Source organism: Triticum urartu, chromosome 2A (genome assembly GCF_056163025.1).
Source record: "Triticum urartu cultivar PI428250 chromosome 2A, HENAU_Tu73, whole genome shotgun sequence".
NCBI lineage: Eukaryota > Viridiplantae > Streptophyta > Magnoliopsida > Poales > Poaceae > Triticum > Triticum urartu.
The window spans coordinates 715,614,073-715,629,516 of record NC_141874.1 but is presented as its reverse complement, the minus strand read 5'-3'; the positions used below and the strand labels follow the sequence as shown (position 1 = coordinate 715,629,516).

Here is a 15,444-nt window from a genome sequence, read left to right as displayed (position 1 = left end):
TGGCGTGAGAGCGATCGATTAGGGAGGCGGGTGGAATATATATCTAGCAAAACTACGCGTGCAACCTCCCAAGACCGGAGACTTTGGGGGGCACCAAGGAATTTCCTCCGGGGCGAAAATTCAGAGTGGAATTCGCTCGAACCCTCCCCTGCATTTGTGGGTAATTTGTGCACGTCCGGTTGCTTCGGTGGCAAGCGAAACCCTATAATTATCCATGCCGCGGAATAAATCCCATAATATTGATCGATTTGTTATCTACTAGCGGTTTATATATTTTATCTTGGGATAGAGCCAGTTAGAAACGCCAACTCCGTCTCAGCCGTATGTTGATTACAAGAAAAGCATATCCAATTATCCGTGCGGGAGACGAGGGGCAGTTTGGATTAATTTACACTTGCCACGGCATATGCTGCCACGTCGACCTATTTTTCTCCGCCAACGCCGTAGGATTACATTGGCCCATGCATGCATGCATGCTGGCCTTTTCCCACCATCATTTCTGCGGATTCGAGAGGGTTGTGGTGTTTGTTGATCAAAAAGAAAGTTGGGATGGATGGTGATGGCAGATATATTTGGCGTGCAGAGCAAGATCTGATTGGCGCTTACGCTCATGAAAGGTGACGTGAAAAACTTTAATTAACTTGCGTCTTCCATGGTGGCTTGCCAAAAGCGAGGTTGCATATTTTCGGCGTTTGGCACGAGTGCCCAGCCCACATGCCACACTTCCGTCCACCAGTGCCTAAATTCGTGTAAACATTGAACCGCAACACCTACTTGCTAGCTTGGATGCCAACAACCTTGCCAAAAAAAACATAGAGAAATGGCTCATTCCTATTCTACCCAATCGAGGTGGGCAAAGGGAGAGGGGGCAGAGATTCTCACGCGTACTTGCAGTTGAGGCGGTCCCCACTCGGAACCAAGGTTTTTAATTTCTGTAACAAATACATATATTCTAGACATCACTAAAATATCTGGATTTTACCAAATTAGAAAACTGTTCTTGAATTATTTCAAAGAAATTTCACTGAATTTAAATAAAATTCTGCTTTGGATTTAACTTCGATTTAATGTGATATATGAGGTGGAGATTTTTTTGTGCCACCAAATTTAATCGAATTTCATCAAAAGTCTAAACCTTGTGTGAGTGAATAGAAAAATTGGTTACACGTAATAAAGTGTGAAACTGCATTATATATATTCTCGAGAGAGTTAAGAGTCCTAGTTTAGGATACGCACACACACAATGCCACTTGGTAGGAGGATCACGCACAATTGAAGATTACATTTTAATGTTAACCATGTACTTAGTCAAACTGTTATAGGTTGACGAGAAGTTAAAATGTCTCCACGTTGCGCCGCATTTGGCAACAAAACTCTTGCAAAATGAAGGTGGAAGAAAACCCATATCTGGTCACTGATTCGATTATAAGTAATCGATTCCTTACACCAATCATGTAAATTATTCTTTTTTTCCTCCTGGGCCTCTCTCCTTTTCACGCTATTCACAACAACGAAAATGCACAGGCGAGTTCACACGAACCCTCCCTGCATTTGTGCATATTTGTTTGTACAGCTTCGTTGCTTGCTTCGGAGGCAAGCGAAGTCCCATGATTTTGATCAGGTTGTTATCTTACTATATCGAGGGATAGAGACAACCCCGGATGTCTTTGCCATAAGTCTACGAGAGAATATCCAATTATCTGTGTGAGAGATAATTCACTTTGCAACCTTTTCCATTTTGCGAAAAGGTCTCCACTTTATATTGAAATTTCACTTGCTGTACAAACCACCTCAAAAGTGATAGAAACTACAAACACGTCCTCTGACATGCGACGACCATGAAAGGACGGACGTGATTGCACATGTCGGCACTTCCACCTTAAAGCAAAAGTAGCGCCATACGATGTCAACACAAGGCTCTACCAGATCAGACACCGATCGAAAGGGGTGGTGAGCAGAAAAGTGCATGGATGAACCCGGATACATATGAACACCCATATTCAGGAACACATTTTGAAATGCCAAAAATTTCTGGAAAAAGTGCATTCGGACATCTCCATATTCTATGTGTGTCAGAAAGTTTCATGGAAAAAACTTTTTTTTGCTTGTGCAAAAAAGACAAAACATTGTATCGTGAAACGCTATTTAGAAGCACTAAAATTTGTCTTTTTTGCGGAGACAAAATTAAAAGACCTTTTTACACAAAACTTTGTGCCACCGACATATTTTTTGCAAACATGTATGCACGGAATTTTGTTTTGAATATTTTGACATTTCAAAATGCGTCTAAAATACATTTTTGTAAAGCGGGTTCATATATACCCGGGTTCAGGACGTGCCGACGCATGGTGAGCTGCACCACGGATACTGGCTACCGGTGGTTTTCCCCCGCAGATTGGACGGTTGCTCCAAAAAGTTTTATTTTTATTTCTTGACGTGATACAAAGCAACGCACGGCAAGTTGCATATTTTTAGCGTTTGGCACGAGGTGTCTACAGGCTACAATTACGTCAATTTTAGTGTCCTAGATTCGTGTTACATTGAACCTGAACGCCTTGCTTGCATAGGATGCCAACAACCTTGCGCAGAGAACAAATGAATGGTTTTGCCGAGATTGGCAAAGAGATAGAGAGAAGTCAGAGATTTTCACATGAGGTTTCATTTGAGGTGGGTCCCTATCCGCGAGCAAGGTTCAAATTTAGATAACAAAAAAAAACCACAGCTCACAGAAATATCCAAAATTTAGAAAATTTGAAGATTGCATCGGCACTATATCAAAGAAGTCTAAGTTAATTTACTTATTTTACCAAAAAAATCATTTTGCTATGAATTTCATTTAGAATCGGTCTAAAGTTTGAGGCACAATTTTCGATACCCACCAAAATTGCTGAATTTTGGAAATCTCATTGCAATTTTGAAACTTGTTCGAGTGAATAAAGAAATTGGTTACACCCAATAAAGTTTGAAAACTACATCGTGTATATCCTCTATAGAGTTAACAACATCCTAGTTGAGAATATGCACAAACACGATGCCTCTTGCTGGACGTATACTAAGAAGACTAGGCCCGTAAGGATTCGATTTACCTGGTTCATTCTGATTTTTTTTACAGCCCTTGTTAACTTGACACGTGTGGTTGATATTTTCATTACTGGTGAACTCGCTCCTTTTCTATTCTTACGCCACGTTGATTGACCTTGCACCACGTCGATTGGTTCTTTTTTTTTGAGGGTACGTCGATTGGTTCTAGATGGTTGCTTCTAGATTTGTCTGGCTCTGGAAAGATCTTTTGCAACCGGTCACCGCTTCACCGCTGTATGCCACTATAAAATCTCCCCTGCTGTGCGCCCCCAAATCCCGGCTGCGGACACACAACCAGTCCCTCCAACCTCGCCGCCCCCGTCTCTCTTCCTCAATGGAACTCAGGCAGTGGCGCGCCATTCCTATCACCGTCGTCACACCGCTGACCCCGTCACCGCCAGCAACAGCAGAAGGGGCCGTGCGTACACCGCATGCCACGCCGTTTCCAACGTGGCGGAGCACAGCCACACGGCCGGGGCGCTCGGACTCCGCCCGCTCTTCGGCGTACCCGCCAGCTCAACCTGCGCGGTCGGCGGCTCCGGCACGACGGAACCCCCGCGGAGTCGTCGTCCGTGCGCTCGACCACGCAAGAGGGCTTCAGCCATGTGGACCACGCGGGAGCAGGATCCGCGCTCGGACCCGTCCTCTCTGGGCTCCCGTTCGTGGAGCGCGCCAACGTAGCGGCCAGCCACAGCGGACACCCTTGTTTCTCCCAGGAGTGCCACAACGTCGCCGACGTGGCAGGGCACGACCTGGACGCTCGGGTTCGGGCTATCCCCGCTCCTCGGCGGCTCCACCTCCGTCACCACGGGAGGGCGACTCGACCTGGGTGATGAAGGTGGCGAGGGCCACGGCGAGGAGGACGTCAATGCCATGGGCCTCGCGGGAGCAAGATCCGCGCTCGGCCCTGTCCCCGTCGTGTTCCCGTCGTCCGTGGCACACACAAGCTCTACTCGCGGCCAACCATAACGGACGCCGCTGTCTCTCCACAGAGTGCCATGCCGTTGCCGACGCGGTGGGGCACGGCTGCAGGGCCGGGGCACTCGGGCTCCGCCCCCTCCTCGGCACACCCGCCCGCTTCCTCGTGGGCTCCATCTCGGGCGCGACTGGTCTCCAAGGCAGAGTCGTGGTCGGCGCGCTCGACATGTGGAGATGGCGAGGGCGAGGAGGACGTCACGGACGAGCTCAGGTACGTCGACTTGTTGTTCCGTCATCTCACGCGCTGTTTGTGTTGATCAAATCCTCCAATTCTCAGATTTGTGTTCGCGAGCTGCAGGTTTCAGGATGCTCATCGCCATATACAGGCCGTTCTCCACTTGATTTATGTCAGGAGTCGAATCAAAACTGCGGTTCACTGTTCACATTGTAAGCGTCGAGCCGTCTGATTGATTGCTTCCTGCCTATCTTTACTGGTCACAAAGGTTGATCTACTCTGATTGGTTGCTTATTTCTTATGTTGACTGACCTCAATGGTTGATCTGTATACATATGCAGGGGTCTTCTATCTGCTGATAAGTCATGGGAGAAAATCTTCACAAGGAAGTGATCGTCGCGTCGCCAAAGGAGGACGAAGGCGATTTTGGCTGCATCGTCATCTGTGGGAATGAAGTTCTTCACGGAGTTGCCAACTTCATGGTAGCCAACCAACCTTCTCTCACTTCACTTTGTTAGAATTAGTTGTTGTATAGGGATAGAATTCTCTTTAAACTGTAAACCTATTCTATCTCTTCTTCTGTTTCCATCTCTCCCGAGTATATCTCTGTAAACCGGTCGATCTAGCCTTGATCCAAAACTTGTAAGCCACAGCATATGTTCCATATAATGCAATGCGGCCCGAGCAAAGGGTTCTACGTTTCCCATAATATTTTGACATGGTAACAGAGCCTCTTCCTCAACAAAAACGCATCTAGCTACCTTCCTCCATCGAGAGCATGTCTACCACCTCCGCCGCCATGTCGCCCAGCACCATGGGTGCACTTTCCACCACCTCCTCCTCCACCTTCGCCTCCTCATCCACCACCACCACCACCGCATCCCTTGGATCACCACCACAGGAGAAGCTGACGAGGGGGAATTTTCTTCTCTGGAAGGCCGTCGTGCTGCCGCAGATCAAAGAGGCACATATGGAGCATCATCTCGACGAGAAGAGCCCGGCACCGCCGCCCACCCTCACCATCACCAAGGACGGCAAAGAAGAGTAGATCGCCAACTTTGCAAACACCCTCTGGTATGCACAACAACAGCAACTTCAAGGATATTTGATGGGCTCTCTTTCTCGCGATATTCTTGCACAAGTCGCCACGTTACAGACGCCGGCCGAAGTTTGGTGTGCCATCCATGCCATGTTTGCTGCTCAGAGTCAAGCTCAAGCCATAAATACCCGCATCGAGCTGACCAATATTCAGAAAGGTAATATGACAATGGCTGAATACCTTGGCAAAATTAAAAGTCTTACAGATGAAGTTGCCTGCACCGCCGCCGCGCTCTCCGATCCGGAGATCGTCTCCAAAATTCTTGCCGGACTGGACATGGAATATAATCATGTCGTCTCGGCGCTTTCTGCTCGGGTGGAACCGATCACAGTTCAGGAGCTCTACAGCCAGCTCCTGAGCTTTGATGCCCGCCTCAGTCTTTTTCACGGCACCAACCTTCGCCAATCCTCTGCCAATGCTGCCTCTCGTGGTCGCGGCCGTGGGCGCGGTCACCAGGGACAGCCCCGCACCGGTGGGCGCGGGCGTGGCCACTTTCAGGGAGATGGCGGCTACAACAGCTCTGGTGGCGGCGGCTACCACAACTCCAGCAACTACACCAATAAACCAGCAGGCGGCGGCTCCAACAACAACTCCGGCCGCCGCTCCTCTTCTTCCCGGGGACGTCCTCGGTGCCAACTCTGCAAAAAGGCAGGACATGAAGTTGTGGATTGCTGGCATAGGTATGATGAAGATTTTGTCCCCGACGCACGTCTTGTTGCTGCAGCTATGCGCGAGCAAGGGGGCGATGGCGTGTGGTATGTAGACTCTGGTGCAACCGACCACGTCACTGGTGAACTAGAGCAACTCGCCCTCTGGGAGAAATACCTTGGCAACGATCAGATTCACACTGCAAGTGGTGGAGGTATGGATATTCAACACATCGGTCAAGCTTTTATTAATTCTCCTACTCTTAAACGTGATCTTGTTCTAAACGATGTCCTTCATGTTCCACAAGCTGATAAAAACCTTGCCTCTATGTCTCGCTTAGCCACCGATAATAATGTCTTCTCTGAAACTCATCCTCGCTACTTTTTTATAAAGGATCAGGCAACGAGGGAACTTCTACATCACGGTAGATGCATTGGAGGGCTCTACCCCATCTCATCCGGAGTTTTCAATCACAGACGTCGTCATGCTTGTTCTGTCATCAAGCCCTCCTTGGCACAGTGGCATCAAAGATTAGGACACCCATCATCAGTCATAGTCAAGCAAGTAGTTAATAAAGGCAATTTGCCCTTGTCATATAGCCAGTCCAGTGAGTCTGTTTGTGAAGCTTGTCAGTGTGCCAAGAGTCATCAACTCCCCTATCCTAGGTCAAACAGTGTGTCTCATGCTGCTTTAGAGCTTATTTTCAGTGATGTATGGGGTCATGCTAGAGATTCCTTTGGAAGAAAAAAAATATTATGTCAGTTTCATTGATGATTTTAGCAAGTTTACTTGGATTTACTTGTTAAAGCACAAATCTGAAGTTTTTTCTGTGTTTCAAGAATTCCAAAAGCTTGTTGAAAGGCACTTTAACAGGAAAATCTTGGCAGTCCAAAGTGACTGGGGAGGGGAGTATGAAAAGCTCAACTCTTTTTTCCGTAGCATAGGCATTGAACATCATGTCTCTTGCCCTTATGCTCATCAGCAAAACGGCTCTGCTGAGAAAAAACATCGCCACATTGTTGAAGTTGGTCTTTCCCTCCTTGCACATGCCTCCATGCCTCTCAAATATTGGGATGAAGCATTTATTGCAGCCACCTATCTTATCAATCGTCTTCCGAGTAAAGTCATTGGACTCCATTAGAGCGAGTATATCATCAAACACCTGACTATAATGCTCTTAAAATTTTTGGGTGTGCTTGCTACCCAAATTTGCGTCCATACAATCGCCACAAGCTCGAGTTTCGATCCACCCAATGTGTTTTTCTTGGCTATAGTAATCTCCACAAAGGGTACAAATGCTTAGAGATTGCCACTGGCCGTATCTACATCTCTAGAGACGTTGTTTTTGATGAAACTCTCTTTCCGTTTGCCAAACTTCACCCAAATGCTGGAGCTCTCTTACGTGCTGAAATAGCCCTTCTTCCAGATCACGGGGGAGAATTATATAAAGCTGATCCTGTGAAGAATTCCATAAAAAATTCGAATTCTAGTGATATTTGTGCATATTCGGGTCATGATTTCATGTATGCAGCAACAGACAAAGAAGGCGCTGGATCTCATGCAGATTCAGGCGGCAGCGGCGCAGATTTGGATGGCAGCGGCATCCGATCCGAGGTGGATCCCTGCGCCAGTCCCGCTGTCCCCAGCGCCGCGCGATCCAAGGACGGTCGCGGGCATCCGCATGAAGCCAATCACGGTGGGGCGGCTGACAGGCCCGACCGCGTGGAGCCCATCGTCTCAGCCGCGCTAGTGGCCGACAGCCCGCATGCAGCGGGGCTCGATGTTGAGCCCACCTCGTCAGGAGTGGACGGGGGCGAATCCCCTTGCGCCACCAGCCCATGGGCCGACAGCAGGATGCCTGGCACGCCTGCATTGCGATCCGTCTCGGATCAGGAGCCGGATCGGGAACCTGCGGCTGTCTCGGTTGCAGCTGACCTCGCAGGATCTTCTGTGGCGCAACCAATAGCGACTGCAGCACTGGGATCTTCTGTGCCAACTTCACCAACAGGAGCTCCGCGACGCCATACACAATCTCAGTCAGGTATTATCAAGGCAAAAGAATATACTGATGGTACTGTAAGGTATGAAAGGGTCAAAAGAGCTTTCCTCAGTAGTTTTGGTGAACCAACCCACTTGCATGATGCACTTAATCATAAAGAATGGAAGGAGGCTATGGATAGTGAATACAATGCACTCATGAAAAACAAAACTTGGCACTTAGTACCACCAAGGAAGGGAAATAATGTTATATATTGTAAATGGGTATACAAGATCAAGAGAAAATCTGATGGCAGTATAGACAGGTACAAGGCTAGATTAGTTGCTAAAGGATTTAAACAAAGGTTTGGCATTGATTATGAAGATACATTTAGTCCTGTTGTTAAGGCAGCTACTATTCGGCTTGTGTTGTCTATTGCTATTTCCAGAGGTTGGAGTCTACGGCAGCTGGACGTTCAGAACGCGTTTCTTCATGGTGTTCTTGAGGAAGAAGTGTTCATGCGGCAACCACCGGGATATGAGAACCAAAGCACACCACATTATGTCTGTAAGTTGGATAAAGCTTTATATGGGTTGAAACAGGCCCCTAGAGCTTGGTACTCAAGATTGAGCATGTAGTTACAACAACTTGGATTTACACCATCAAAAGCAGATACATCTCTGTTCTTTTACAAAAAAGGCAATATCACTATATTTGTGCTTGTTTATGTTGATGATATAATTGTTGCTAGTTCAAGTTCGGATGCCACCACTTGTTTGCTTAAGGATCTGAAATTGGAGTTTGCTCTTAAGGATCTAGGTGATCTTCACTATTTTCTTGGAATAGAGGTTAAACAGGTAAAGGATGGCATACTTCTCACACAGGAAAAGTATACTACAGATAATCTCAGAAGAGTGGGATTGGAGCATTGTAAACCTGTGAGTACACCAATCTCAACCTCAGAAAAACTTACAGTTGAAAGTGGAGATGTGCTTGGACCAGAGGATGCAACAAATTACAGAAGTGTTGTAGGTGCTTTACAATATTTGACTCTTACACGGCCTGACATTTCTTACTCTGTGAACAAAGTATGTCAATATTTACATGCACCTAGAACTACTCATTGGACTGCAGTCAAGAGAATTTTGAGGTATCTTAAGTTTTCAGAGGGACTTGGGCTTCATATTACCAGGTCTTCATCCATGCTTGTTACTGCATACTCTGATGCAGACTGGGCAGGTTGTCCTGATGACAGAAGATCCACAGGTGGTTTTGCTGTGTTTCTGGGAACAAACCTTGTATCATGGAGTGCAAGGAAACAGGCTACAGTCTCAAGATCTAGCACTGAGGCTGAGGATAAAGCTTTGGCTAATGCAACAGCTGAAGTAATGTGGATACAGACTTTACTTTATGAACTTGGAATTAAAGCTCCACAAGCTGCTAGGCTATGGTGTGATAACATTGGTGCCACTTATCTTTCAGCTAATCCTGTTTTCCATGCACGAACCAAACATATTGAAGTTGATTTTCACTTTGTCAGAGAAAGAGTAGCTCGAAAGCTACTTGACATTCGGTTCATACCCACAGGAGATCAACTTGCTGATGGCTTTACAAAACCACTCACCATGAGACGGCTAGATGAGTTCAAGTACAATCTTAACCTTGGCAAAGCTTCATGAGGTTTAGATTGAGGGGGAGTGTTAGAATTAGTTGTTGTATAGGGATAGAATTCACTTTAAACTGTAAACCTATTCTATCTCTTCTTCTGTTTCCATCTCTCCCGAGTATATCTCTGTAAACCGGTCGATCTAGCTTCGATCCAAAACTTGTAAGCCACGGCATATGTTCCATATAATGCAATGCGGCCCGAGCAAAGGGTTCTACGCTTCCCATAATATTTTGACACTCTTCGTTTGTATTGCACTGCCTAGCCATAGATGGACGAACTCTTTGGTCTACATATATGAACTAAAACACACACAAGCATCAACATCTAGGTTAAGTCCATGTTTGGATTCAGTATAAGGTTTAGATAGATGCAGGTTATAAGCAGCAAGGTGTCTCAGTCTCTTCAGGAGAAATCCCTTCACATTAAAAATCGGGGGATCACGTGGTCATGCACTCTTAAGAGGTAATTCATATATAGCTGCGTTTACCTGTTCCGGTATTTGGTGTTTGCTTTGTATGACATTTTGTTGATTCCGTCTACTGATGTTGTTGCTACTACTGTTGGATACCTCTTGCCAGGATTAGTGCAGCGGACTGTGTTCTGCAAGTGTTGTTGACTTGACACCTCTTGAGTCAAGACTGGTTCAGAGAAATTGGTAACTGATTAGTTCACCCTTGATGCACTAGCTTTCTTCACAACATGCACTAGCTTTCTTCACACCATAGTCATCAATGACTGCAACTACAATGCTATGAAGACGGATGTACAAGAGCTGCTCAGCCGCACAAGAGTTGAGCAAGAACAAAAAGAAGAAATTAGAAATAGAGAGATGGCAAAAAGCAAATCTTCAGCAAGTGAAGTAAGGCAAACAACGATCTCCAAAAAAGTTTTTCTCCAGTTTCTAGATATTTTGCCAATCCGTTAAGAGTCAAGATGTGCATCCAGCAACAACTTCAACATTCTCTACACAGGGAGCAGATCACCAAGAACAAAAGCAGAAGAAATATCTTCATCTCTCTACCACTACATCACAGAGACAAACCAAGCCAGAGGATCAACATCTCTGGTCTAAGAAGCGAACCAAACCTTTGCAATTTGGTATCCAGTAGCCATTATCACCACGTACCGTAGATCACATGCGTGTACCAACTAGATGTACTCTTTCTTTGTATGAACTACTTTGCAACGAATTAAGTCTTGGGAGACTTACCAAACATTGCAAAAAAAACAAATAGCTTATCGATTCATGTGGCGCGGCGTGCCGCCGCGCACTACACGCTAGTATCCTCTATAAAGTTAAGAACATCCAAGTTGAGAATATGCACAAACACGATGCTGCTTGCTGGAATAATCATCCGCAATTAAACTTTTTTTGACCGCATAAACTTAAAATTCTAACAGTGATCATGCATAGTGATAGGTTGATGGGAATTACAAATGTCTCTGCATTGCACTACATTTCGCAACAAACCACTGCAAAATAAACAAGTTAGAGGGTATCACGTGCACGTATCCGGTCTCTAAGTCGACTATACAATCTTGTGAATGCAGTGAATCATGTTAAATCTGGTTTCACTGTACATTTGTTGGGTTTAGTATATAGAGTGAAAGGCAAAATGAGATAATTTATCGACATTAGACCGAGTTTATGAAACCTTTGCTTTTTCAGGTAGGATAAAAATAGTCTTGTTCCATATAAAATTACAATCACATCATGACTTGGGTATTTACATATGTATTTTATTCTATTCCTTTTATCATTTGGAAATGTTATTTCGCACGCCCATGGCCACGTTACTTTTGAGGTATACCTTTGAACTGTCTACTTTTTTTAGTATGTGTTTGGTATTGTAGTGGTTTTATGATAACCATGTTTTCCCAACCAACGTTTCATTATTTTACCGCTTTTGTGAACCAACTTTTGATTCAAATCCGGTTAGGTCACTCCTAGTGGCTGTCAGGGAGGGATAAGAAATGCAATCTAGTTTCCTGTCTATTCCTTGGCGCCACCGACAGTTCCCTTCCCTCCAACAACCGCTTCGATCGCTGGAGGGTAAGGGAATCTCAATCCATGCGTCCAATGCACACATGGGGCTTTGTTCCTCGGTGGGACGGTTGAGATGGGGAAGACAGAGCTCCATCAAAACAATTGTGCTCGAGTTCGGTCGCCTTCCTGGCGAGGCCTCCAGTGGCAATGTCGGGGAGCTTGAGGTTTGGTTTCCTCTTGGATCCGTCGATCCTGTGAGGCGAGTGTCTCCCGGTGTGGTCCTTTTACTAGAGGCCACGACCATACCGTGATTCTCTTGTCCCCCGTCTCTATCTCTGACGCGGTGTTGAGTGCTCCAGCCAAGTTGTGGAGGCTATCGGGAGCACGGATGGGAGCAGCGGGAGGGAGCAGGCAAGCCCCGTCCGGGAACCAGTGGTTTTCTCCCTTTCCACCATCATTGCGCAGTTTTTGGAGAGGGTTGTGGTGTTATTTGTTGATCCAAAAGAAAGTTTGGATGGGTGGTGATGGCATATATATTTGGCGTGCAAAGCAAAATCTGATTGGCGCTTAAGCTCATGAAAGGTGACACAAAAACTTGATTAACGTACGACTTCCATTTCCATGATGACTTGCCAAAAGTGAGGCCCGACAAGTTGCATATTTTTGGCGTTTTGGCACGAGTGCCCACATGCCACTCTTCCATCCATAAGTGCCTAAATTCGTGTAACATTGAAAAAAGAAAACACCTGCTTGCTTGCTTGGATGCCAACAACTTTGCCCCCCCCCCCAAGAGAGAGAGAGAGAGAGAGAGAGAGAGATGGCTCATTGCTAGCCAATCGAGGTGGGCAAAGAGTGAGAGGCCAGAGATTCTAACGCGTACTTGGAGTTGAGATGGTCCCCGCTTGGGAGAAAGGTTTTTAATTTCTATAACAAATATATTCTCGAAAAAACTAAGTATGTGACGTCAGATTTTTTGGACTTTAGGGGCGAAGGTCTCCTTACCGTTGGATTTAAGGCACGAATTTTAGGGCAAGGGACATCAGCCACATCCGTGAACAAATTCGCTGCGAAAAAGGCAAGCATCACAAACGCTCCCCACTCTGTCTTGCTATGTTTCCTTACCTCTTTTCTCCATTCGTATCACATCATAGTGTGATGCGAGCGGTACTTCGGCGCAGGGGGGGAGGAGAGGTTGAGCTTGGTGGCATGACGAGATCCCGTGGAGGGTTGGTCCCTCTCTCGCAGTGGAGTTGGACACTGTACAAGGGAGGCATTGGGGAGGCAAATGACGGAAAGATACGTGACGGAGAAGGATGATGTCTTTGTGGTGAAAGACGAGTCAGGCCGTGCCGACGAACGCACGGCGATGATGAGCAGGACGAAGAACGCGCAGCACACGCCGCAGCAGGTATGTCAGATCCTGGCTGGCTGCGCGGCGAGATTTGTTGTACTGCACATGTGGTCTAGGAGGCGGGATCTGGTCCAAGGAGCTTTGTTGTACCTGTGTTGTAGACGACCTCTGTGTCTTGCATTATGCCCCAAGTCTTCAGGAATGTTCTTTCTACGCTCTATTGGCCCTCTCAAGATGGCCTGTTGGTAAACCGCCATGGGGGGTTCTCGACCCGGCCCAGCTGACCAGGAGATGGCGTGGTGAGTGCCCCCTAGTCTAGGACACCATAAATGTTTTCCCAAACAAATTTTCATTTTTTATCGCTTTATGAAACAATTTTATTCAAATCCAGTTAGATCACCCCTGGTGACTGAGAGGGAAGGATAAGAAATGCGAGCAAGTTTCCCATCCATTCCCCAGCACTGCTGCCCCCCCCTCCGATGGCCGCTTTAGTGGCGGGACGGTGGGGGAATCTCGATCTATGTGCCTAATGCACATATAGGGCTAGGTTCCTCGGTGGAGCAGTTGAGATGGGGAAGACAGAGCCCTGTCCGAATAATTTTACTCAAGCTCGGTCCTAATCTGGCGATGCCTCCAATGGTGGTGTCGACGAGCTAGAGGTTTGGTTACCTCTTGGACCCATCGATTCAGTGAGGTGTGCATCTCATGGTGTGGTCTTTTTAATTAGTGGAGGCCACGACCATGTGTGTGGAACTCTTGTCCCCTGCCTCTATCTCCGACACAGTGTTGAGTGCTCCGGCCACGTCGTGGAGGCTATGCGGTTTCTTCAGGGGTGGCTTTGCTGGCCATGGATGTGTTCGACGTGCTCTAATGGCGTCCGCATCATCCTTTCATTGTCTTCGCATTCTTCCTGGGTTGCTAGTCCTCTCAGGATGAATATATCGAATTCCCGCCCTAAACAAGGTTTGGCCGGCTTTTCAGAAAAGAAGTGTAGGGGCACAATGTGCAAACCATCTTTTCAATGGATAGTTCTAATCGGGAATGTTTCTGGTGCACCGGACGCCATAGCGCATTTTAATGTGTTTTGAAGAATCTGATAAAAATTAGCACATTGACGCAACATCAATGTATGTTGTCACAAAAATTCAAAGCAAAATTCCAAACATTGCATGAGATATAAAAAAAATGACATCAATGTGACAACGGGAAAAATGTGAAGCCCAACCTATGGTATGTACTCCCTCTATAAATAAATATAAAACATCTTATGTTTGTTTACAAAGGTTATACTATTTAGTGTCAAATTTGTTATTTTTTTTACCTCGAGCAATGTTTTGAATTTTTATGACAACTATGTTGTGTGAATGTGCTAATGTTTTTTTAAATCAAATATTTCTAAAATGTGGTACGGGCATCCAGTGCACCGGTAGCACCACAAGCACCGGAAAAAGCTGCATGCTTGTTGCGTCAATATTCGGGCAAACGCACAGAAGAATCACCAACGCATGAATTTGGACCAGCCCATTATAGCAGAGCGAGTAAGCCGGTTTTCGAACCTTTTTTGTTTCTCTTACAAGTTTTCCAGTTTCTGTTGGTTTTTTCTCTTTCTCTTTTTTCTTTTCTTCTTTTTTTTTTCATTTATTTTCGTTTTTATTTTATTTTTCATTTCTTTTATTTTTCCCAAAAATGTTCAAATTTGAACCAAATTTTTTTGCTTAAAAAATCAAAATTACAAAAAATGCTTGTCTTTTACAATTTTGTTCATAAATTTAGAAAATTCGGAATTTCATAAAGTCTTTATATTTTTTTGGATTTCAATTTTTTGTGTTTTTATTTATTTTCCAAAACTTCAAAAATAGGCGTGTTTTCAAATTTTGTTCATAAACTCAGTAAATGTTCAAGAATTTTAGAAAATGTTTGCGTTTTCAAAAAATGTTCTGAAGTTAAAAAATGTTCTTGTTTTCAATTTCTGTTCACAAATTAAAAATGTTTGGGATTTTAGAAAATATGCCTGCTTAAAAAAATTGTCACAGATCCAAAAAATGTCTGCTTTTTTCAATTTTTGTAAGGAGTTTCAAATAATGCCCATGTGAAAAAAGTTTTAAAAAGTGTTGGTGTTTCCAAGGTTTTTGTTTTTTTGAAAAATATGTCATATTTTTCCAAAAAAATGGATTTTTCAAATGTTTTTTGCAATTTTACAAACTATTCAGGATTTTAAAATGTATTCGCATTTTTAAACAATGTTTGAAATTCCAAAAAAATCATACTTTTGGGAAAAATTGGAATGTTGAAAATTTTCAAAATTTTGATTTTTTTTGGAATTTCATAAAATTTGCATTTTTTTCAAAAGATATCCGGCATTTCAAAATTGTTCGCCTTTTTTACAAGGAATGTTTTTTTATATATGTATGGTGATGTGTGTTCTTATACACTTTCGCTATATATCACCAGTAGCAATCCTCAGGTAGAGTGGCTAGC

General features: G+C 45.0%; 2 protein-coding genes across 2 annotated transcripts; both read left to right on the top strand.

The window, feature by feature from the left end:
• The first annotated feature begins 3,369 nt into the window (after positions 1-3,369).
• On the top strand, positions 3,370-4,763 carry LOC147987062 (uncharacterized). The gene is made up of 3 exons (XM_087540237.1): positions 3,370-4,270; positions 4,358-4,446; positions 4,576-4,763. Exons 1-3 carry the CDS (start codon positions 3,416-3,418, stop codon positions 4,625-4,627), a joined length of 996 nt encoding a protein of 331 aa, XP_087396363.1. The 5' UTR covers positions 3,370-3,415; the 3' UTR covers positions 4,628-4,763.
• Positions 4,764-5,342: 579 nt separating this feature from the next.
• Positions 5,343-9,638, top strand: LOC147987061 (uncharacterized). The gene is made up of 3 exons (XM_087542261.1): positions 5,343-6,195; positions 7,513-8,526; positions 9,190-9,638. Exons 1-3 carry the CDS (start codon positions 5,343-5,345, stop codon positions 9,636-9,638), a joined length of 2,316 nt encoding a protein of 771 aa, XP_087398387.1.
• Positions 9,639-15,444: the final 5,806 nt, after the last annotated feature.